Source organism: Erigeron canadensis, chromosome 5 (assembly GCF_010389155.1).
Source record: "Erigeron canadensis isolate Cc75 chromosome 5, C_canadensis_v1, whole genome shotgun sequence".
Taxonomy (NCBI): Eukaryota; Viridiplantae; Streptophyta; class Magnoliopsida; order Asterales; family Asteraceae; genus Erigeron; species Erigeron canadensis.
The window spans coordinates 31874474-31900445 of record NC_057765.1 but is presented as its reverse complement, the minus strand read 5'-3'; the positions used below and the strand labels follow the sequence as shown (position 1 = coordinate 31900445).

At 33.7% G+C, this 25972-nt stretch overlaps 5 protein-coding genes across 5 annotated transcripts; 2 read left to right on the top strand and 3 right to left on the bottom strand.

Moving 5' to 3' along the window:
* The first annotated feature begins 497 nt into the window (after positions 1–497).
* Positions 498–1109, top strand: LOC122602412 (2S seed storage protein-like). Its single transcript, XM_043775097.1, has one exon. It carries the CDS (start codon positions 511–513, stop codon positions 970–972), a length of 462 nt encoding a protein of 153 aa, XP_043631032.1. The 5' UTR covers positions 498–510; the 3' UTR covers positions 973–1109.
* A 443-nt stretch (positions 1110–1552) lies between these two features.
* On the bottom strand, positions 1553–6954 carry LOC122600857 (putative multidrug resistance protein). Its single transcript, XM_043773631.1, has 7 exons — positions 6693–6954; positions 6523–6577; positions 5911–6098; positions 4989–5446; positions 4270–4810; positions 2215–4166; positions 1553–2068 (listed from the first exon to the last, which is right to left on the bottom strand). Exons 1-7 carry the CDS (start codon positions 6888–6890, stop codon positions 1696–1698), a joined length of 3765 nt encoding a protein of 1254 aa, XP_043629566.1. The 5' UTR covers positions 6891–6954; the 3' UTR covers positions 1553–1695.
* A 4429-nt stretch (positions 6955–11383) lies between these two features.
* Positions 11384–15346, top strand: LOC122599908 (probable galacturonosyltransferase 12). The gene is made up of 6 exons (XM_043772516.1): positions 11384–11624; positions 12370–12422; positions 12633–12797; positions 13565–14155; positions 14601–14903; positions 14975–15346. The coding sequence occupies exons 1-6, from the start codon at positions 11408–11410 to the stop codon at positions 15257–15259; spliced, it is 1614 nt and encodes a 537-aa protein (XP_043628451.1). The 5' UTR covers positions 11384–11407; the 3' UTR covers positions 15260–15346.
* LOC122599909 lies at positions 14926–16861 on the bottom strand. Its single transcript, XM_043772518.1, has 2 exons — positions 15930–16861; positions 14926–15237 (listed from the first exon to the last, which is right to left on the bottom strand). The coding sequence occupies exons 1-2, from the start codon at positions 16832–16834 to the stop codon at positions 15231–15233; spliced, it is 912 nt and encodes a 303-aa protein (XP_043628453.1). The 5' UTR covers positions 16835–16861; the 3' UTR covers positions 14926–15230.
* A 745-nt stretch (positions 16862–17606) lies between these two features.
* On the bottom strand, positions 17607–22661 carry LOC122600187 (kinesin-like protein KIN-14N). The gene is made up of 15 exons (XM_043772860.1): positions 22394–22661; positions 21922–22066; positions 21690–21799; positions 21489–21608; positions 21187–21390; positions 20894–21103; positions 20439–20513; positions 20216–20362; positions 20004–20142; positions 19805–19914; positions 19405–19566; positions 19127–19326; positions 18656–18737; positions 18361–18570; positions 17607–18112 (listed from the first exon to the last, which is right to left on the bottom strand). The coding sequence occupies exons 1-15, from the start codon at positions 22592–22594 to the stop codon at positions 17933–17935; spliced, it is 2295 nt and encodes a 764-aa protein (XP_043628795.1). The 5' UTR covers positions 22595–22661; the 3' UTR covers positions 17607–17932.
* Positions 22662–25972: the final 3311 nt, after the last annotated feature.

The window sequence follows — 25972 nt, the reverse complement described above, 5'->3', positions numbered from 1 at the left end:
TAAAGGTAAAAAAAAATAACTCAGTTAAACTTTGAGATATCATTGTTTCCAATAAAATTTAAATAATACTCGTAGTAGTCAATTAAAATTTAGTATAGGGTTAAAATGATTATTATTGTTTTGAACTTTAATAGTATTATGATATTAAGAAAAATTAAATAGTTAAATTGATTATTGTATGAAAGTAAAGTGATTAAAATTGTTATTTATTAACCTTTTGATTTTAAGCTCTAGTGTTAAAATATTTTTCGAAGGAAATGTCTAAGAAATACAATGACTATTTTAAACCAAGGTATATGCAAGATTGCAAGAATAAACAAAAAGGCCAACTCCACTTGTAAAACATGATCCCGCATCGTTCAAACGTGTCCAAGATTATATACGTTTATCACCACTTTGCAATAGCTAACTAACTCTCCTCGACACGTATATTCACCAATTTCGATCACTATAAAAACAAACAAATGACAACCATCGTTACAACCAAGCAAAAACACCCGATCCACAATAATGGCAAAACCGGCACTCATTGCACTCGCCTTAGCCGCCTTCGTAGTAATACTATTTACCGAGGTTTCTTCTCATAGAACCACCATCACGACCACCACTACTACAAATGATGACAACCCATTTTGGGATCAACCACAATATTGCCAACGTCAGATTCCGATCCAAGAGGTTAACTATTGCCAAATGCACCTCACTCAAGGAATCATTTCATCACTCGATATGGTCGTTGAGAACCGAAGACCATCAAAGCAGACACAACAAGGACTAAGACAACAATGTTGTAACCAGCTAAACCGCGTGGAGGCAGAGTGCCAGTGCAATGCGATCCAGATAGCGTATGATGAAGCAAGAGTACAAGGTGATGTCATACAGATGCGACAGATGTTGAGCAAGGCTTACAGTCTCATGAAAGACTGCGATTTGCAAGTCCAAGATTGCGCGATTGCAAGCCCAAGGGTTTAAGTTTAAGTTTAAGATTATATATATGTATGGATGAGCGAATGTATGTATGTATGTCATAATAACAATGGGCTGCTTATTAATAAGAAGCTTTTTGGCTTCATATGTCAAGTGATCACTCGTTGTAATCAAACACAATCTTGTGCTTCAATGTGTTAGTTTGACTTGTTTAGTTTTTTTTTTCAACTTTGACTATATATATTTATTTTTGTGTTACGTAATACTTAAAGAAAGTTATATGAATGAAATATACATTTAAAACTCAATCCATTAATATATTTAAAATCAATTGTTATATAACCTAAATAAAAATATTTACGGTCAAAGTTGATAGGTAAAGACTCAAAAAGTCTTATTAAGACATAAATGGGAAGTAGGAAGGATGTAATTTCATATGTCAAGGACCTACCAACTCATCACAGGCTTGTCCCTGAAGAGGAAAACCGATGCACCAACTGACGTCATGGTGCCAATGGAGTCGATTTTGAGGGGAAACCGATGGGCAACCAAAGACCCCAATTGATGAGTCCATTAGGAGGGGTTTTACTGTTTTAGGCTTCATCGGAAAGTGCCAAAAGACCTATAATTTCAACTCAAACTATACTGTAATTTCAATACAATTACATATTTTACATAATAGAAAAAGACATATATGTAACATCTTACATTAATCTACAAAACCACGGTGCAGTGATGTACCAATACACACTAAACCACCGTATTTAATCACCGGTAAGACAAGTTTCCACCTTGCATTTTGACAAGATTAGAGTATGCTCCCCCACGTACTGACAGCAGGTCAGAATGTGACCCTTGCTCTGCCACCTTACCATCTTGAATCACTGCAATAGAGTCAGACTTTTGTATGGTGGAAAGACGGTGAGCCACCACGATACATGTCCTTCCATTCATCATCTTCTCCAATGCTTCTTGAACCAGGCTTTCTGAAACTGTATCAAGAGCACTGGTTGCCTCATCCAATAGTAAGATACTCGGGTTCTTCAGCATTGCACGAGCTATCGCTATTCTCTGTTTCTGACCACCAGATAGCTGCACACCTCTTTCTCCACAGTATGTCTCATATCCATCTTTCATTCCACTGTAAAAAAATGATCACATTATCATGTTTTACTGCATTACTAGATGAGAATTTACTTGTGACAAAGCCCAGTTTGTATGTCAGTTTTTTTTTGAAAAAAATCTTTTTTTGTATACATTTCAAATAAATGTTATGAAGTGTAATACCTAATGAACTCATGAGCATTAGCAAGCATTGCAGCCTTCCTGATCTCGGATTCTTTAGCATTGGGTTTTCCATAAGCAATGTTTTCATAAATGCTGCCTGCAAAAAGTGTTGGTTCTTGACTAACTAATGCGATATGTGACCTCAAAGCTCGTAGGTTATATTCCTTTACATCTCGTTCATCAATAAAAACAGCGCCTTTCAATGGGTCATAAAACCTTTCGATCAACCCTATGATGGTAGATTTACCCGAACCACTTGGACCAACAATTGCCATTGAAGTTCCTTGTCTTATCTTAAGGTTTAATCCTTTGAAGACCATTTGATCTGGTCTTGACGGATAAGCAAAGAACACATCTTTTAGCTCTACACGACCACGAATGTTGCCTTTGATGGAATCATGACCCCACGAAGTATCAGGGTCAATTTCTGTCTTCTTGTCAAGAATGGCAAAGACTGACCCTACCGCGTTGCTTCCTCTTGAGATATCTTTGGTCATGCTTCCTGCATCAGCTATTGTGTATGCTGTGAATAGTAACACCAAAAATGCTTGGAAAAGCTTCTCTGGATCAATCAGCTCTTTTGTCAATAGCCTACCACCGTACCAATACGCTAAGGCCGTTGAAGCTGCAGCCAGAAACTGTGAGCTACACAGCCCGATACCTGAGAAATACGATTGTCTGATACTTTCCTTTCGTGGGCCTTCTAGGGTTTCTTTAAAGAGACTAACTATTCGTTTTTGAGAAGAAAATGCCGTTATTGTTCTATGATTGATCACAGCTTCACTTGCTAATTGACTTCCTTCTTTCTGGGCTTTTTGAGATTTTTCGGATAAACTTTTCATTAGAACACTTCTAGCATAGAAGCTACCAATGAGTAGAGGTTGTGCAGCCATCAACACTAGTGCCAGCCTCCATGAGAGTACCAACCCTAGAGTGTAAGCAAACAAGGCCCCGAAAAACGCTTGAGTTAGTAAGGATAAGCGGTCCCCAACAAGCGAACGAACCATGTTTGCTTCAGTTGACAAACGTGCACATATAGCTGCACTCGTGTTCTCATCTTGATCATACCATCCAATCTCGAACGTCAATAACTTTTCAAGTAGCTTTTCTCTTATTCTTGTGGTTAGTTTTTCACCCATCACTGCAAAGTAATAGTGTTGGATAACACTTGTGAAGAAGTTGAAAACTCCAAGTCCTAAGAACACGAATGAGTAGACTCTGGCGTGACTTACAATGGAAGATTTGTCCGTCCGAAAGTAAACATTAATCAAACCACCTACGCAGTAGGCATTGATGGGCTGGACTGCACCTGAACCTATAGCTCCTATGCATCCAGATAAGCCTTTTCCCCATTCGGGTGCATTCATTTTCAATAATCTAAACTGGGAAGGGGCAGGGTGAGACAGTTGCCTAAGATCATCCTCATCTTCACTGTCATACGAGGCATCAAATTGAACCGAATAAGGAGCACTGATAGACAATGCAGGGCTGAATGGGTTAAGTGATGGGGTGCCCGGTGCACTTGATCTTGCACTTACTGGACTTGGTGCAACCATGCCTCTACGACGACCAGGGGTATTGCTTGATCTCTGGATGACCTCATTTTGTGGTGCGGATTGCTGTAATTGCACCATTTTGAAGTAGTCCCCACCGCCACGTCCACCATTTATCTTCATTAGCTCATCATGTGAACCTGATTCAACTACTTTCCCTGACTGGAGCACGTAAATCAAATTAGCCATCCTAATTGTTGAAAGACGATGTGCAATTACTATAGTAGTCCTCCCGACAGAAGCATTATCTATAGCCTCTTGCACAATTCTTTCAGATAGTGTGTCCAATGCACTTGTAGCTTCATCAAGTAGTAAAATTTTGGGATCTCTTATTAGAGCACGAGCAATTGCAATTCGCTGTTTTTGACCGCCTGAAAGCTGAAATCCAAATTGCCCAACCTGCAAATACAAGAATTAAAAGATTAATTATATCAATAAAACTCGGTTATCAGATTAAAAGGTAAACACAATGACAAATAGTTCTTGAAAAATATCAACTTACATTAGTTTCATACCCATCTGGCAACTTAACTATAAAGTCATGAGCATTTGCAGCCTTGGCTGCCGCTACAACATCATCCATGGATGCCGCTTCTTTTCCAAACAATATGTTCTCTTGAATAGACGTTGCAAAGAGAATCGGTTCTTGATTAACCAACCCCATTTGGGATCTCAACCATTTGAGATGAAGTTTCTTTATCTTGTGCCCATCCAAGAAAATTTCACCTTCTATAGGATCATAAAAACGCTGGATTAACGAAATAATAGTTGATTTGCCTGAACCACTTCCTCCAACTAGACCCACGGTTTTTCCAGCTGGTACTCGAAGATTTAAACCTTGTAGAATTGTAGTATCTGGCCTTGATGGGTAACTAAAATAAATTCCTTTGAACTCAATTTCACCTCTTACGTATGACAATGCCTTTCCCTTCTTATCTTCTGTATCTATACAGGGCTTTCTGTTGATCATTTCATTGATTCGAGTTGCAGCCCCTTGTGATTCAGTTATGGCGGTAAGATTTGGAAGTGTTGTCAAAATATTTCTGCAAGATTCAAAAAGATGTTTAATCTCTACACTAAATCAACTTAAAAAACAAAGTGTACTGAATTACTGATATGGAGTAGATTGACCAGTTTGAAGGCCTTATTTATGTTTTTTTTTTTTTTTTGTGATTTCGATTTTATACCAGATAGCAATGAAAAGAAAAAAAGAAAACTTACAATCCTCCCATTAGCACATTGAATCCAGCCACAAAAACATCACCACCCTTTTCGCCATGGTTAGAGACAAGAAGTGACCCAACCCAAGCCTGAAACGCCCAGCTAACATAGATCGTTCCCATGCTTCCGAGCATTAGTCCTCTTGCCAAACCTTGCTTTATTCCTAACTCCATGGTTGTTTGAAGGGCCTTACTGAATTTATCCAGAGTTTGACTCTCTCCAACATATGAATATACAGTTCTTATGGAAGATATGGCTTGTTCAGCAATACTACCAGCGGCACCATATGATGCAACCATTGCCATTGCTACATCCATCATGTGTTTACCAAATCCAAGAGCTGGAACTAAGAACACGACAGAGAATGGAATAGCCGCCAATGTAAGTCGCCATGAGAGAGAGAATGCGAATATGTGGCAGAAGAAGAAAGATGACATGTAGGCAAGGCAATTCGGTATCTATATGAAGAAAACAATCAAGTTCCAGTCAGATCAATGAAAAAGTTCAAGTTTTACGATTCAAAAGGCTTGTTTGTTCATTATTCATATTGAAGGTGGCAACATGGACAGGTTGGGGAATGGGTTAAAACATTTCAGGTCAAAATGGGTCATCTTCAGCATGTATATACCTCAAAGTTTTATGTCATTTTCATTCAATTAATTAACGCGTGAAATTAGGATCTTAAAAACAGTATCATCATTATTGATATCTAAATCTTCAGCTAAGACCATTGAATGGGTTATCTGCATTTTTAATAGACTTGAGGATGACTTTCAAGCCGTTTGACCAGTTCCCAATTTAGCTAAAGAGGATTATTTGACAAATTTAAGATAATACAAACTCAAAATCAACCCATTAAAACTTGAATGGATCAAACTGGCCACCCATATTAGTAAGGGGTAATTAATTAGTGAAATGAGACCTTTTCGCCAATGGTTATTTGAATTGTATTGGAGTCAGCAGAGATAGTTGAAACAACTTGGTACGTTGTGGAGGAGCCCGCTTCTTGGGTGTCAAAGAACCCGACATCTTGTTTAAGGACAGATTTCAGGTACTCTAATCTCATTCGAGAAGTCTGTCGCTCTGCTGTTCTAGCCCAACAAAGTCCTTCTATGAACACAAACAATCAGATGAAAAATGAGAAATAACATAAGAAGTGGTGAACTAGGTGTGTCAAAAGGGTTGTATAATCAGTTAAAATGAAAATCTTTAGCTTGGTTCAAAATGTATCAGTTTTGGTTGGGGTGACCCGAAACATATTTGTCCTGGAAAGTTGAATATTCTGTGAATAATTAGTGTGTCATATATTTGTACAAAATGTATATTATTCCACTATTAGATTCATATCAACCCATCTCCTTTATAAGCTTATCTTTTATCCATTTAACTGTTGCATATAAAAGATTACCCGAATCAACACATTTATAAGTAAATACTCGACATTATCACCTATATATAGTAAAGAATCCTAGGACGTGTGAAAGCCGTTAAAGAAATCAAGAATTGTAACAGAAATAGAAGTGAACCAACTTACCAACAAAAGCAGATAATCCAACTAAAATTGCAACATAGAGCAACCTTAGAGAATACTGAAACAGAAGAAACAATCAAATAAATGTAACAATTATATGAGTTTCCAAGTGAAAACAGACACGAAAACCTCTATTAAAACATAAAGAATGAAGTAATGGGATGAAGAATTACCTTATCAACAATAGAATTAGTAATGGTGATATCAGGATTTCCATAATCGTTAATGACCTCACTAAGAACATACATCATTAACGGAATCTGCAAACCATCTCCAATGCTTCCCAACATCCCGAAAAACATCAAAAACTTGTCATACCCTTCTGCATACCGAAATATTCCATCTCTTTTACCTTTTCTAGTCTCCTCCATCTACCTAGTCCTATTCAAATTCCGCCTTCCACCAAAAGAAACTATTTGATCTAAAGTATTAGTCTAAAACTAAACCTTTTTTAAGTGTTATGATCGATATTATGGAACCAAATATATATCAGTTTGTTATGCATAATGGTATCTTTTATAAGATCAATTTTTTTTTATTAAATAAAAACTTAAAGCCGGCATTGTCTTAATGGTGGAATTGGTTATTTGTTTCTGTCATTCCGGCCATCATTTTCGATTGCAAAGTCTCTCTATTCTTTAATCATCTGTGTTAACACGAGTATGTACTAACTTAAGCACTTGTCTCTATGTTTCGAACATGCTTATGCACTTGATGTTCTATATCTTAATTCGGACGTATGCTATGTCATAATTCGAATCATATAGTTAACAAATTTTGAACAGTCTTAATTTGACATGGTCTTCTTTAGGTTTACATTGTCGACCATATATATGCAGTCCAATTTATTTATAAAGTAGGGGTTGTTTATAGTAAAATATGTATTAAAATAAAACAAGATAGATAAAATTTTGAGCTTGGATATGATTAAATTGATACACGACGCATACAATTTTCATGATGCATAACAATTTTCAGTTAAAAAAATATTATTATTTTATTTATTTTATTTAAATACTTGTTTTATCTTAACCAAAATCTTATAACATACTCATTACTTGTTTTTTGTACCATTAGTGATATTAGGATAAAAAAAAAGTTGTATATATTTCACATGATCTTTTTGAAAGATAACTATCAACACCACACGTCCACACATAGTAACTCAGTAACTCACACATTTGTCTACAATATGATGTGACTTGGGTTCATAACTTTTTAGTTGATGGCCCAACACACATGCATGCCGCAAGGCTCTAAATTTGTAAGTTATTTAACCACGATAAGTGCAATTTTGCTAGTAATTTTTCATTCATGCGCAAGAATTTATAAGAATAGTCGAACTAATCAATGGTGATGTTTAATACGAGTACTAATTAACTTGACCATCTATTAATTAAGTGCATAAATGATTACACTAATTTACACCAATAATCCCACATAATGTAAACATGCCAAATGGCATGAAACAAACACATGGCATTCATTAAGGCAGCTCCAAAAGGGTAACTCAACGTTTTATAATCAAGATTATGATGGCTTTGGTTGATATATATGTATTTCTTTGTAATTTATTTCACTGTCTAATTAAGGGGCCATATAAGTTTGTTTTGATCTTCAACTTTTATCAATAATTGTGAAAACAATATATCAATAGGGAACATGTTTTGACTCATCTTTTGTCAATAATGTCAAGAATGAATTTTTATTTTTTTTGTCATGTCTTTCGTTAACAGCGTATAGAAACTCAAATTATGATTTTCATAAATTCAAACCTACGAACAATGATACGAAAGGAATTCGTCCTACCTGATTTTTCTTGTTTACAAAACAATGCTTCCACATTGAAGATCAAAAATATACATTTTATTTGGAGTAAGAATATCTAGTACATTCCTATAATTAGATATGCATAATTTACTCTCTACTGACCATCGTTTTCAGGTGCAAATCCAAGGGCAATGACATGACAACAACACTTTGGCCGGCAACACCAAGATTTTACCCCATTCTTAATTTATAATATGTACTTTATAAAATATTGCGTATGTCAATATATAGAAACGAATCATTTTCATTTTTCAGCATTGGACCAGTCGGGCTCATTAGTGAATTTTACAAAATTAATTAATAATACAGAATTACAACATATTTTGTTAGCTTCTTGCTAGTCTTTTGATCCGTTTCAACACGCGGACAATGTATAGTAATAATTTACAATTACAGTTGTTTGAATGACTGATTAGTTCTATTGAGTGTTTTACTTAGAAAATGTTCTATGTTATATATGAATCCTTAATTTTGTATGACTTTTCTCAGTTGTTACATTGTAATTTTAAAGTTAGTAATTTCATGCATTGTACTTGTCTCACACAGTGAGGTTGTAAAAATTAAAAAAATCAAAAATGTAAAAGGCTTTTCATTTTTAAACAATACCACCTTCTTTTTTTCCCCTTCATAAATACTAAGCATACTTTCAAAAGTTGGTTTTTCACTATCATTTTAATCTATATTACGAAACCATATGTTATCGAATCCAAAAAAGTTGTGTAGGGCAATAGTGTTACTGTTTTATGGGCTTGTTTGATGAAAATCAAATTAAACTCAGACCCAACTTTAAATTTGGTCTTATGAACTTGCTCTTGATACCCGAAGAGTAACCTGAAACCAGTTAGTCCAGCCCATAAATACCAACAAGGAGTTGGAGGTTTCCACACCACTTTCTTAGAAATATTTTTGGAGTATCTACTATATTATTTCACTACTTGCTAATTAACTCGTATATTATGCATGTAACTGAATAGAATTTGGTATTAAAATTACAGTTTATTTAAAAATCATAATATATAAATCACATTTGTTATATTAAAAATCTAATGATAAATTGATTATTCAATTCTCAACTTCTAACTCCGAGATAGTATTACAATAATAAACTTTAATCTACAAATTTATTTTCTATTACAATATCAACCCTTTTGATAACACTTAACATTTTACTTAAGTTACAATGACATCGAAAGAAAAAAAAATAGTTATATAATTTCAAAAAAAATACTATGAAAAATTTAATTATATATACGGGTTTTGATTTTTAGTTTCTGTTCCTCCTAAATAATTAAGTAAAATAAAAATTTTCCATATACTAAAATTATGTTAAAATCATTATATCTTGAAATAAGTTTGAAATTGTTTTGTTTTATCTATTTTTTAGATGATGTCATGAAAACATTATGATAATATATTAACATGTTATGAAAAATTCTTTTAAAAGAATATGACATCATCACAATCTTTTTTTATTAATATAAGAGATTTGTAGTCATTAAAATTAATATTAAGATTTTTTCTACTCGTTAAAATGTGTTGCATAGAATTATTATCATCACCAAAAATCTGATCTTTATTAATTTTAAGCTCCTTGATTACTTTAAAAAAATGTTGATTGAAACCCCCTGATTTCATGTATCATTTGTTACCCACTAATCTCCCAGTCAAGCTCTGCCACTGACATTTGTATATATGAAATGCATGAAGACGTCTAGGTAGAATTTTCTGACCTCTAGTCTTGACTACCATAGTAAGTACATCGTTATACTTTGTTTTCTTTCATCTTCGAGTAATTCAATTTAGTATTTTAGCTACGAATTGGAAGTATAGAACTAGGAAGCCGGTTTTATAGTCAAGAAGGATAAAAATGGTATAAACAAGTGATCTAAAAAAGAGATGATGGTGCAGGGTCGTAGTCTGGTGTCAAAGAATGAAATGATAATAATAAAAGGTGACATTCCATGTGAGAATTATGTTAGTAATATAATTGACTTGACTTCACTTATTAGCAAAGCTAGACTCATCAATACCAAAAAAACGCCCGTTCATCTTACTTTTTTTTTTCTTCCAAAATATTATTGACATCCGAAACATGTTTATAACTCATAGTTGTATGTTATCTAAAAAACAATACAAAGAGATCAACAATCAATCAAAAACCTAATCAGTTACAAAGATTCTTACTACCCATATAAATGGTTAACTAATTAGACTACATAAACCTGATTTAAAAGGACTCGTATCTCTCATGTGACATGACTCGGAAAATTCTCATTTGTTTACCCGTTTCTAAGTTGATAACCATTTTATGAGGATAAATGTGACAGGTTAATGCTCATTCTCCACGAAGCCCTTTTGAACGATGGTTCATCACAATACCACCTAACATTGCGTTTACAAAATGATGTACTTTGAATGATCGTGTATGCAGTGGCGAAGTTTGAAAATTTTCAGTGGGGGGTCGGAATCTAATTTTTTTTTTTCCCAAACGCTATTTTTCGGGTAAATGGGGGGTTGAAACTGAGTATATCGAAATTTTTCTACACGAAAACGATATACCCCTACATCGCAAAAAAATTTGAGGTCCCCCCCCCCCTTGGCCCCTTAAAAGTTGCGCCCCTGCATGTATGTGTTTATAAACCAAAATCGGTTTACATATTTTGGTAATACTACTTACAAATCTGAAAGTTCATTTCAAGTCTTGAATGTTATTGAAGTATAATGAATATTAATGTGTATATAATAATATATAGATATTGATTGATTAACATGTATACATTTGAATACCCTTGATGAGGTTAAGGGGTTAGCATCTTGAAAGTGATAAGTAGTGAAACAAGTTAAGATACAAAAAATAGCATGAATCCATATATTGTAACTATAATAATAACCTAAACCTCAAGCAAGTTTAGGTAAGAGATGGCAAAACCTCAACAGATGGATACCTTCGCACCTAGTACATTACCAATTTATATCTTTCTGTTCCCTAATCAACCTTTTATAGTCATATACACATAAACAAATTCTAGCTCGATATATACACAATCGATTACTGGTGATGAGAATGCAGCTTCATATATCCCCAAGTTTACGACATGTAACAGTGTTACCGGCAAAGGGAGTGAGGGAGTTTATGAAAGTAAAGGTTGGATCAAGAAGGGTGTCTTACAGGATGGTGTTTTATTCACTTTTGTTCTTTACTTTTCTTCTTCGGTTTATATTTGTGTTAACGGCTGTGGACACCATTGACGGTCAATCTAGATGCTCCACCATTGGTATGTAACGTTTCTTTTCCTGAACATATATGTCGATCTTTTAACTTGTGGATACTGTCTTGCCAAGAACTAACTTATGTTTTACGCGTCATAAAAATATGGGTTTTTTTCTGGTTGAAAATGGCTAAAACTTGCCAGAAATATCAAGTTTGAAACTTACACTTCAATGAACTATTAATTAATGATTATGTAAATTAATTAAGTATTTGGATCTTCAAAGTAAAAACTTTTATGAGTTGTACGTAGTGGATTGGGTAATGTAACCAAAAAACATCTTATTTTACAACAGAGTTTCTTAATTATTATTACTGCATAGTATTAAAAAACATTACAAACACCCAAATTTTGGATTTAATATAATAATTATACTATACTAATTTATATTTATTGAGATAATTCTTTTTACGTCATATAGTATTAGAATTAGAATGTAAACTACAACAGTAGTCCACCGGCCGGTTTTTAAATTGATAGACCAACTAATGAGATAGTAAAAGATTGGTCAAATGTCACCAGTTCCATGCCAAACAATATAATTGGTTTTTAATACTTTTCATAAATTTCGCAAATTAAAAAATGTGGAATATCAGCAATTGTTTACATGTGAAGGTAAATTTAGCATCATGGTCATTTCAAGTATAAACATATAAAATGTGCAATTCTTATAAACTAAAAATTTTAGTAATTCTAATTTTATGACGGCACTAGTTTTTTATTTTTAATTTTGTGTGTGCTATGATGGCAGGTTGTCTGAAGAAAATAGGACCAAGCATGTTGGGTAAAAACCTTCAAGAAACTGTAATTTCCTAAACTTTTTTTCTTAAATTGTTTAACTTTTTTGGGGTAGCTTACTAGCTTATTTCTCCTGTACCCTGTCCGTAACAATATTTTGATATCGTTGTTGTATTTTACACATTTACTTGTTGCGATGTTAGCTACATGTTATTCTTTTGGATTGTTAATAACGCAACTAACCACCTAACAGAATGTTATTTGGGTTTCTGTAAGGTCCCAGAAGTAATATACCAAGTCTTGGAGGACCCCTCGAGTAAATATGACATCCCAGGAGGATCTGAAGCTGATATCCCTCAAACATTGGAAGATTTTCTTTCTAGTTTGAAAGGCAGTAATAGAATGGATGCAAAGACCTTTGCTATCAATCTCAAATCCATGGTACTTTCCTATTAAACCCTTAACATAATGGTCTATATAGCTTAGCAACTTTGAGCTGTTTACTTGAGTTATTTTTTTAATTTGGATTGTCTTTAGTCTCAAATGGGTCAGATAGAAGAAAACTAGTTAAACAGAAACCAGTCAAATGTGTTAAAAGGGCAAACAGGTTGAAGGTTGACGGAAGATCGATTTGAGATGATCACTTTCCCAAGGAATAAGAAAAAAGAGACAAGAAACCTAAAACTCTTAAAAAGACATTTTCTCTTCCATTACTTCAAATACAATTACAGTATCTAAAGGAAATGAAAAGTAACTACATGCTAAACTCTGGGATACATGGAAACATGGCCTGCCAATTTAATATGGATAAAAGAAAGATGGTATGAGTGCCTTAGTGGCCTATGTGCATGGACTGCATGCATAACTAAATAAGAGTTGGACTGCATCTTGAATACCCGTTTGTGAAACTAAGCTAAAAAGTGAAACTAAAACAAATACTGAAGCTAGCCTCACGTATCAAAGGTCGTCCAAAGTTTGTTTCTAACGCATACCTCCTAAGTTTTTCATTTAAAAATTCATATTTTAATTGTAATAATATTGTTTGTAATCATAGCTAACGCCTTAGTTATCTTTAAGTGAAAAAAAGAGGCTGTTTGCGGGTCAACCCAACCAGCCCGGCCCATTTCACCTCAGAACCACTTTTGACCCGTTACCCAACCCGTCAATCCTGCCACATCTACTGACCATTACTCATTTCTGCTTTCCAGGTCACCCTTCTTGAACAAAGAACTAGAAACGCCAAAATCCAAGAATACCTTTACCGCCATGTGGCATCCAGCAGCATACCGAAACAGCTTCACTGTCTTGCTCTTCTGCTAGCCAATGAGCATGCCAGCAATGCTGCCGCCCGCCTCCAGCTCCCATCACCTGAGCTTGTGCCAACACTCGTTGATAATTCCTACTTCCACTTTGTTCTAGCATCAGACAACATTCTTGCAGCCTCTGTTGTTGCAACGTCACTTGTTTACAACTCACTGCGTCCCGATATGGTGGTTGTTCATATAATCACTGATAGAAAGACCTACTCACCGATGCAGGCATGGTTTTCCTTGCATCCATTAACACCAGCTGTCATTGAGGTTAAGGCGTTGCACCATTTTGATTGGTTCGCAAAGGGAAAGGTTCCCGTTTTGGAGGCAATGGAGAAAGATCAGAGGGCTCGTGCTCAGTTTAGAGGTGGGTCATCAGCCATTGTGGCTAATAACACTGAGAAACCTTATGTTATTGCTGCAAAGTTGCAAGCTATGAGTCCTAAGTACAACTCGCTCATGAACCATGTTCGAATCTATCTTCCAGAGGTAAAGTTTTCGGATTTAGCAATATTCTGCAAAGGGCTTAATTACATAAAAGGGTAACCAACTTTGGTCTGATTTCTCGTTAGGGTACTCAACTTACTCATGAAACATGACAGTTTTCAATTGTCATGTCATCATTTTGATGGGTTAGGGTCACGTTACCAGAAAAGGAAATATAAGGCTATAAGCTGGTGGTCCGTATATCAAATCTTGCAAAACGAGAATGGAGTTTTCTTTTCTTAAATAGCTGGTTACGTTAAATATAAACTGGACCAAGTTGGTTACCTTGTTACAGAATTAGCCCTTCTGCATATCCCCTGTGTCAATATTTCCCTTTGCATAGGCCATGTGATATAATGATGACCAAGTATATAAATCGCACAAAATCAATGTGCTAACTTTAAGGTTTAATCGCTTACTTGGCTGTATATATGATTTGCTTCTACAGATGTTTCCAAGTCTTAACAAGGTAGTCTTCCTAGACGATGATCTTGTGGTTCAAACTGATCTTTCACCTCTATGGGATATTGATATGAACGGAAAAGTAAATGGAGCGGTTGAAACATGCAAAGGAGGGGATAAATTTGTGATGTCGAAAAGATTCAAGAGCTACTTGAATTTTTCTCATCCATTAATATCAAAAAATTTCAATGCAGATGAATGTGCTTGGGCCTATGGTATGAACATATTTGATCTTGAAGCTTGGAGAAATACCAACATAAGCCAGAACTACCATTACTGGCTTGAAGAGGTAACTAATATGAGCAAAAAGATGCAAAAATAAAATATCAAGCAACTCTAATTACTTGTTTTAATGCGCAGAACTTGAAATCAGATCTCAGTTTGTGGCAATTAGGAACATTACCTCCCGGTTTGATAGCATTTCATGGGTATGTTCATATTATTGACCCTTTTTGGCATATGTTAGGCCTTGGATATCAAGAGAATACAAGCATAGCTGATGCTCAAAGTGCTGCTGTCATCCATTTTAATGGCCGCGCAAAACCATGGTTAGATATAGCATTTCCAGAGCTACGGGCCCTATGGGCGAAATACATCAACTTCTCAGATAAATTCATCAAGTCCTGCCACATTAGAGCATCTTAGCAACGGGGCACATTTAAGACTTTGTGGTAATACTTTATGTATATGAAAAACCGGAATACCAAGAAAGCAAGGAGAAGGGTTTTTGTTCATCACTTTTCATCTACGATTTATGATGCAAGATGGAAATGAGAATCATCCTTATGTAAAGTCCCTTGTTTTTTGGCGTATCACCATCAAAGCAGATAAAGAAACTAAAGAAATGTGAATGTAAAGTAACAATTTTCTCATACAATGATATTTTTTTTCCCTTTACGAAAAGCAATCAAATAATTCATATATGATATTTTTTTCATAATACTATGCAATTAGTAAAATATGTGACACCACATTCTTGCTAAGTGGAAATGGATCCATTCAAGCTCTCCTTAGAGATGAGAATTTAAGTTTATATAGTATCCTAGTTTATCTATCGAAGTTCCATTTCACTGTTAACTACTAATACTGTATCCTACATCTAGATGACATTCTAATTAGTCAGTTACATATGAAAGTTTTAGAAAAGCAATAAACCCATTTAAAGTTGGATACATACTATACATTTGGGGCTATAACTTGATACATTTCCAATCATGCAATCAAATCTAATTCCACTTCTCGTTCAAGACATAAACTTAAATAACGAACAAAGATCAAAATTTAAAACAAGGCTTTCATGTATGTTCAAACTTACTTTTTCCCGGTTACATTAGAAACCAAGTCTTTTAAGAACTTAGCTGATTTGGTAATGGGAGAATTAATAGCCATCAAATTGTACAAAACATTCTCAACTTCAATAATCGAAGGTCTCGTCTTAAATCTTGTAACCACTTTCAGTTCACCTCCTTCTTCAACCAAGACACTCCATTGCTCTCCACTCAAAACGCCATCTCTAACACACTTAAACACCACACCATTTCTCTTACTCAACAATCCTCTGACTTCTAAACCCATAAACGAATAAATGACATCAAACGATCCCAAAAAGTCCGTAAATTCACCAAGACTACTCTCCTCATCATCATAACTCCACCTAGGATTAAATAAAACCATCGGTTTCGGATACAAACTGTTACAAACCATCTGCATTACCTCCACTTGTGAAGCCTCTGGTGTCAAAAACACAACCACATCAGCATTGTTCAAAACACTCGTATTCGTTACAGAACTAATATCAAAATGTTCAACTGACCCAATTCCCAATTTATTCGCAGATTCAGTTAATGTCAAATTAGGCCATAGTATCAATATCTTAGCTTTAGCTTTTTTCATCTTAAGCGGCATTTCATCAAACAGTTGGAGTGCAAGTTCAGATAACGAACTGGGCGAGTCATCTACGACAGGGATTTCGACACGAAACCTTGGCTGTTTAAGCTTCTTGAGCTTGCCAGCAAGTTTGGGGTTGTTTAGAGGCTTTTCTAAGGTGGATGAAAGGCAGGTTTTTGCTTGAAGTATAGCTTCTTCTTTGGATTTTGGCGGGGTTGAGAGATTACAATGAATTGATAATAAAGTAAGAAACTTTTTAGGTTTTCTGATATGGGAATTTGATGATGAAGGAATGGAAAATGTGAAATGAGAATTTGGGAGCAAATATGTCATTTTTTTGAAAATAAGAAAGATGAAAAAAGAAACAGTCCAGCAGATTTGAATTGAAGAGTAGATAAATACATTTGTGGTAGAATAATAGCCACACAAAAAAGGGACTGTATGTCTATATGTCTATCCTTGTTAAAACTTGAAAGTCAATATGACAAGTTTTATATAATGCATAACATTTCTTCTGAGGGTGATAGTCAGAATTTAGATTATGAGAATACTAGTATTGAGCTTAACGATACCATGGATAATCTTAGAAGGTCTAGTTGGAATACTAGTATAAAATTTGCCTCATTTTGGCCCGCTCGAATCTATAAAAAGATTTTGGAGATGGTGATCTCGAACAAGTATAAAGGTATTTTGGACGTGGTGGTGGTCTTTATGAAAACAGGCTCACCCAACCGAGGTCTTAAACTCAAGGTGGTGTCTATGTCTAGTAGCGATGTGTTTTTTTTCATTGTTAATATGTCGTTTTTTATTTTTGATTAATTGTCGGAGCAGGAAATCTAGTCTAGTTTGGCATTATGATGTATTAGCCCGATTTACTTGATGTGAGTTTGTTTTCCCAATATATTCGACACCTTGTTGGATTCTTAGAATATTAATAAAATTCGCAGTTAAAAAAAAAAAAACAGAATAGTAGTTTGCCTACCATAGGTTGAAAATTTTTATTGTTGAAGACAAAGTATGGTTTACATAAGGTTGTGAATTGTTCTATAAACAAACCGGTCCTATCCAAACCCATTTACTGGCTTCATAAATACAAATATTGATCTTTGTCTTTGTAATAGTACTAGTAACAAAACAGTTATTGCATAAACAGCAAAAAACATTCAAACATTATATGAAACAGTTATTGCATTGTAACAAAACTACAAAAACACAAATCCAAATCTATTCTCCAAAGTGAATATGTGATCTCCCAAAGATGCTCATTCATATTTCATCACTCCGCGTCATTTGGCTAACTAGTAATTTCTTTGATCATTCTTTCCAGTATACACATCAATGCCAAACTGTTAGAACTCGAAACTCTATTGATTTCCGGTTGATAATTACGAACGAAAGTACTCTTTGAACAGTTCATTTTGGGTAAATGCATTAGCCGTAGCTTAATCGAGCATCCAAGTGCCTGACGGATGTTTGTCTCCTAGGCGTTCCAATCTCACAAGCGTTGACTCTTGCAGCAAACCGAAGAGAACAAAGTGACTCGTTGATGGAGCTAGGAGCCGGTGAAACATTTACAACCATCAAAGTCTTGGAATCCCCACCCAAGCAAGGCTGGTCATATTATAAACCAGAAAACCATAAGAACTTTAAACATAGATCAAAATGAAAATAACAAAATCAGGTGGAACTTTTGACCCGTACATTTATAAATGGGTAAATATCGGGTCAAACCGTCAAAGTCACCAAAAGTGTAATTATCTATAAAGTTTAAGAAAGATGGACAAACATTTTGGGTAATTTGAGCATTACTCAACAAGCTCATTTTAAACTTTTTAGATTATAAGTTATTGAGAGTGTACCTGTAGAAGATAAGTAAGTTTGGAGTTCCTGAAAGGTACATGTTCTTCCTTTTTCGCTAAAGCAAATATAACATCACTTAATGATGACAAACTTTTGTTAATGGCTTGAGTTTCTTTAAGACGATCCCCAGTTGACCCACTCTTAGAAAGACGTTCACTACCAGCAAGATCAATAAGGTTAAGAACACCTTGCACTTGTTGTTCCGTGCTCTACAAAATAGATTAAGATTACATCACTAACCAAAACTATGAATCGGATGCTAAAATAAAAATAATTAACTGAAGTTTTCCTTACCTCATTAACACCAATTATCCTCATAGTGAACACAAAATGACTTCTTGACGATTGTTCGTTCATTTGAGTCTTACCCACAGACCTAATAATGAAAAACAATAAAAAGGCGCACTTAACAAATCAATGACCATGAGGTAGGGGTGGAAATATCAGCTCAAGTTGTATCATCTTGATACCGGGTCGAATGTAAAAGGCTAAGTCAAATTAAACGAGATCAAATTGGTCAAAAGTGACAAAAGGTGCCTAACGTATTCAAATGCTTGCAATATTCTAGATCAACTTATCTAAAAAGAGTTATCTTTATATTCTGTTAAATAGGTTTTGTAGTCTACACTACGTTTTTGCAAGATAAAAAGAATGAGAAAAACAAGTAGATACGTTCACCCATCCCAATCATGCCCATTTTGATCTGTACTGAAGTTACATTTAATGGCCCGTTTTTCTAACTATAAGGACTGGGTATGTCAATACCTGCTTTGTGCAGCACGGTTTAACAGAAATGATACTTCTCTACTGCTACGCACGTCAACTATAGTCAGGTCCGAAACATGTGTGTTGCCATTTGCATCATGTTTGATCGCATACTGTTTAGTACCCGCCTCCGTTGAACAGGGCCGGGCTGCAGACAATAGATCACGTATCGTCTCATTGTATATTTCCAACATTGAAACCTGGAAAAGCTTTATTTATGAAAACTGCCTTTGGATTAAAATCATTAAATAAGGAAGGAGGAGATTAAACATTCAAACCTGCATTTCATACTTCCACCCTTGATTTTGAAGCGTTTGCCTAGACTCAAATATTTGTTCTAATGAACGTGGAATCAATCCTTTCTCGTCATAGTTTCCAGGTGTACCCATCATTGTATGTGTTTTTCCAGAACCCGTCTGACCATAAGCAAAGATACAAACCTGAAAGAGTGGGTCAAACAACTTAAAATGTAGCGTAAGATTCATAAAGTGTACCAACTATCTAGTTTAAATCTAAAATCATCAAAATATTATTATGTTACCAGCACTATTTATGTATTAAATATCAAACAACATATATAAAAGTTGTTTGCAGGTCAACCCAGACATATTTTTAGCTGTTACCCAAACCAAGCATCTTGCCACCTCTATTTTAAAGATAGTGAACAAATTTTATCACCTTATAACCATCCAAAGCACTCTGAACAAGTTGTGAGACTTCAACAAACACCTCTTGTTGTGACGATTCGGGCACAAAAACCTTATCAAATGTGAAAGAATGCTTTTGCCCTATTTCAAAATAAAAAACGTAGTAATAAGCATAAAACACATTGTTAAGAAAGCCAAATCTACTCTAAAGATCAAGTCTTCTATGGTACCTTGTTGCAGTAACTCAATGCCGCGGCCAAGATTTTCTGTTGTTGTTGGAAAAGAAACAGTCTTTGTTTCAGTGTCGGCAGCATCTTCAAACAATAAAGGTCGTACCCTACAAAAAACTCTTATATTCCCTTTCAATTCCTGTCACATTGCAGAAGCTCGTTATAATGATGATTAGTACAATTCTGGATCAATATTTTCAATTCAAACTGACCAATATTGTGTTATGCAACTTTTTGCGCAAAGATTCTCCTTCAACAAGCTTCATTTCTGCCTCGGCTAAACGAAGTTGTAACTCAGAATTAGCTCTCTTTTGTTCTTCATATCCTGTTCTTATCTCGAATGCTGATACATCAGACATCTGCAACGAATATATGAATCAAGAAACTGCCAATATTTCACTAGAAAGCACTCAAAATAACCCAAACTATTAATACCTCTAGTTTATTCTCAGCGGCAGCAAGTTTGTCTTGCAATTTCTTTATTTGATCACTTTGGGCAGAACACATTGCCTGTAAAGTTATTAATTGTAAGTAAAGATGGATATTTCAACCCATTTACTTATGAACAATTGGATCCGGGTTATGTTTATCGCTAGCAGGTCAAAGTGTCAAATGTAGGAAAATACTAGATTAAATGGAATCGGTCAACCAAGTCGAAAGTAGTCCATAGTGTATTGTTAGTGCACAAAAGCTCTTTTAACTTGAACAAAAAATGATGTTTTGGGTCAGCCTACAACCACTTATGACTGGAAAAAAAAGGACCCATGTTGACTTGAACCCATTCTGACTTATAACACCAAACTTCCCGACCCACCCACATTGCCACTTTTAGTGGTAAGCATAACACAGTTATAAACTATGGCAAAAAAAAAGAGTCACCAAATAAGAACCTCTAGTTCGTTTGACTTTGTTGTGAGGTTACCCAATTCAGCTGCTGACTTTCCAGTCCACTCCTTATATTTCAACACTTCGGCTGACAACTCTTCTACTAGTGACAGTTGGCGATCACGGTCATCTCTCACTTGTTGTAGGTCCAGCCGTAAGCATCCAACTTCACTCGCCAATGCTTCTTTTAACTTCATTGTCTCATTGCTACTTTCCTAAATGTAGACCCATACATATAAGACAATTTATTAAGGCATAATTAAACGATTCATAATACATAAATAAAAAAAATACCGACTTTGGTAGCAGTCAACTGATCTTGCAAAGAAGTGCAGTGGCCCTTTAAGTTGCTGAGGTTCTCCAAAACCGCAACCTTTTCTTTCTCCACATTCTTGAGGATTTCATTGGTTTGATTAAGCTCTGACTGGAGCTTACTATTGTATTGTTGTAGGCTTGTGTTGTATTCTTGCAATCTTTTGTACATATCATTGAGTGATATTATCTAAGAATCAAACAAACAGAAATTTTTTTTCAGTAGATGTACTATAGTAACAATTTTGATGAGTAAATAACAGTTTTCATTAAGATCATATATATAACCTTTTGATTAGCACTTGAACTCTCTCTTTGAGCTCTTTCGAGTTCTTCCAAGATGGATGCCTGTGATCTCTCTGCAGACAATCGAGCATCCTTCTCCTTCGTTAAAGTTTCCATTGCAGCCTGAGATTAATCTTGACTGTTAAGAACTTAATATATTAACAGTTAACCAATTTCTTTAAATAAACAGAATTCAATCCATACCAACTTATCTGATTCTTCTTTCACACATTTCTCTTGTAAACCGGCATAATTCTTGCGTAACTCCATTATAATCAAATTCAGTTCTTCCTCCTTTTCATTCATTAGCATTTCTTGAACCAAATTATAGAAAATATAAGTTCAAGTGTACAAAATTCTATATTACTCTATAAACTTAGTAACTAAAATGCTTAATGAACTTTATTCTTGAAATTATAGTTGTTAAGTTATATACCCATATCATTGCATTTCTTTTCTGCTGATTCCACTATCTTCCAATTCTTTTCTTGTTGTAACAAAAGATCCCCTTCAAGTTCTTGGAACCATTTAATACACATTCTAAGCCTTTTTATATAGTCCTTCATCACATCACATTTCTCCTAAAAAATTCCACAAAAGTTAAATAACAAAAGCTTTAGAGTAGTGATACATAGAACTACAATATAATGATTGAGTACCAGAATAGGCCTAAAAACAAGCCTAAAAATGTTGTATTGACACTTGGCAAAATCAACTGTGAATATTCGATATTGAAAATGCATTAAGTCATTGATTTTCTCTTTAGGAAATGTTTTAGTTATTGATATTTCCAGGTATTATCACCAAATTTTTGACTTGTTTAGCCGGCCTGCCATTTTAGTCCTGTGTAGAATTTTTCTGAACTTGAACATAATTCAAAACTAAGATAAAAAGACCATCAAACTAACCTTGAGACTAAACTTATTATTAGGCTTAATCTTCTCCTTCAACAATGCTTCAACATCTTCTTTTGTAAACTCGATGCCTCCACAATCCGACCCAACGCTACTAGCCCGTCCAACCCCCATGCCCGAATCTTGACTACCACCATTCACAACCGAAAAAACTTGTCTTGGTATCCTAGCAGCTCCATTCGCCGTCCCAACCATACTTTATATAAACCTCTTCTTTAATCTTCTTAAACTAAAGAAATGTTGATTGTAAAACTAAGAGATAGTGATCAAAAATGCATTGATGGATAAAGAGTATAGTTAGGTGATCATGTTACTTGTAAGTAAAGCTTATGGGTTGTGAAAGAGCTACTTAGGTGGGTCCATGAATTGATATAAAAGCTACCAATATTATTGTAAAAACCTTATTAAATTTCATTTCATTGCTTCTTTTTGCAGGGAAAACAAGTTGATGGAGACGATGGAACTATCACAAAAATAAAAATATAACAAAGAAAAAAGTTACTCTTTTTTTCTTTTTTTTTTTAAATTTGAAAATTTTTATTTAACGTTGGATTGTTGTAACAAATATTCCAAGATTTGGGTTTTGTTTATATAGATTTGATTTTTTGAAATTTATAATCTTTTTTTGACTGTTTTCTATATAATTAAAGGCCGGTAGAGGAAGGTGGTATGGACTTGACTTCTTCTTCTAACAAATGGAACAATGAGATAAATGCAAGCTAGCTATAGGCCAGTTTTAGACGTTTAGTGACATGTTATTTTACTACTTCAACCCATCGCAAAATAAATAAATGTAAACATTACGAGTATTTCAAAATAAATATTATTTTATAATTTTTAACCAATCAAAGTATTTTAAAAAATATATAACTAACTTAAATTATACGTTTATTAATTAATGGAAAATAATAATGACAACCCTAAGGGTAATGACAACCCTTTAACAGCTTATTACATCATAAAAAGTAATACTTTATATCTCAAAAATCGTCCCCTGAATTTTTAAAAATCAATGTACAAATTTTAATGCATCAAATTAGTTAATATTGACAGCCCTAAGGGCTGCTGTTAACAAATCTCTTAATTATAATGGAACCCAAAAAATAGTTTAACTTTCTAAAACATATCATAAAATAAAACGTTATATACATAAAATAAAATGAGTTAGTGGTGTTTGGCAATTAATAGGTTTTCGTTAAACATATGTTTAGGAACATCTTAATTAATTGATTACATATGTAAAACCTTTTGATAAAGTGAGACTGAATAAATAATAAATATGTGAGGTTTAGTTTAAAAATATATTTAATACATCCAGTTGATGAATTACGCATTTCTCTTTCCTAATTTTTACCAGATATATCCGCTAAAATAATATTTATTTATTTGAAATTAAGTGTTAACTTGGTGTAATATGAAAATATTACTAATATTCTTAGCTTTGTCTCTCCTTGTATAGATACCTTTTTAACTATTCTTGGATTAATACAATCATGCAATTATTTCAAATGACTTCTAAAATGCAAATATAACCATTTTCAAATAATGTGACTTTCTTTAAAAAAAAAACTAGTGCCTTTAAATGTTTAAATAGTGACGAACAAATAAATTAACTTAACATTGATAATCGAATATTTACTGCCTTGCTATCAAAGCATTGTAGTGCTAACTTTTTTGGAATTCCATGCAAACGTAAAGAGAACACAATTAAGCTCATGATCTCCACCTCTTCATTTTACCTTTACTCGATATTATATGTACTGAGAAAAAACTTTTATTTTTTTTTCTTTTGAACAGCTTTTTTTTTTTTTTTTAACAGCAACACATTTTTTTAATGTTGCAAAATCTTTTTGGATAATTAAGGCCGTAGACGAAATAAATGCTAGACGAAACAATGTTACCAACTATTTCTACACAAATTATTGTGTGTTATTTATACTCTTTTATAATAATTATCAACCATTTTATTTTAAGAAAGTGTTAGAAAAAAGTTAATTAATTAGATGTAAAAAAAGTATTAAATTACTCTTAATAAACACTCTTTATGGTAAGAGTTATTAAAAATTACCAAATTTGCCCTTAATGAATTAATCTACATTTTAAAATCTTATATTGCTAATTTACACTCTAATTCCTTATCTTTTAAAATATTTCCACTTCCACCATTATATCAACTTACACGGTTACACCACTCAACACCAATTGTCGATGTCATCACCACCCGTCACTGACAACACTAAACCGCAATTGCTGTCACCGTCGTCGCATTGCACAAGTACCATGCTAGTTTTCTAGTTTTCTAAAACCCAAAATTATTTTACTCATAAATTACATGAATGATTTAGAATGCAACCTCATGCACAAACCCTTTATGGATTTTTATTTATTTTTACTTTCCTTGTCATGTTAGATTAAAAAAAAAAAAAATTTTAAAAAAACTTATTTTCTTTCATATTCTTTTATAATTTTTGAAAAAAAAATCCCCTTGATAATTTATACTCGTAGTTCCTTAACAACGGTAGTTATAAATTAGAGAAAAGCTTTACTTACTCCCGCTAGTTATTATACACGTATAATATTAACTTCCACAAAAGTGATCTTCAACTATACTGGAGACCCTTAATAGATTTTAGTACCTTAATGAGTAGGAAATTAATATCGGTTATAGCATAAATGGTGTTAGTAAATATAAAGGGAACTATAATTTGATTGGAACGTAATTTAGATGCTGAAGTTGCATCCGAAACCATTAATTTAATTAATTGGATACGTGACTAATATGCAACAGTGCAACACTATCAACGACCTCTTAAATGTTTGATGAATTATTTTATCTTTAATTTTCTACTTATTTTGTTCATTACTCATTAGTATTTTGATTGGATTTTTTGTCACCCGCGCAATATGACGGTGGTGGAAACGGATGATAGTGACGGCGTTGGCGACAACAGTATGATTAATAATGTAAAAGTAACTAATGTAAATATAATAATTTAGTTATTTTAAGGGTTGATAAATATTTGTTATAAATAATTTCGGTAAGGGTATTTATAGGTATATTAAATAAAGATATTTAATTTATATCTAAGAAAAAATAAATATTTAATGAAAAGAATATTATCAAACCAACTATAGTTGATGGAATGGTAAAATGGGTGTTTTAAAAGTCATAAATCTCATTTTCAAGTCTTACCAACTACTATTATTTTGATTAAACCTAAGGTTATTTTAGAATTTTCAAAAACTGAAAAAGTGTTTGTTTTATATAGTAATATAAATATAGATATAGATAATAAAAAGTATTTTATATATTTTGACCAAATTTGCTTGTAAATTTTTATATAAAGATTATGTGGTTGTTTTGGTGTTGTGTTTTCTAAATAAATTACGTTTTAAAAAAACTTACGTTTTTGAAAAAACATATATGTACGTGTTATTTTTTCTAAAACTGCATTTCATATCACAAAATCAATTTTTCATCCAAACACCTTTTTTAATAATTTATACTTTACAAACGTAATAATCGAATAATTACTTTAAAACGAAATCTCAAACACGCTCTAATTCTGTTAT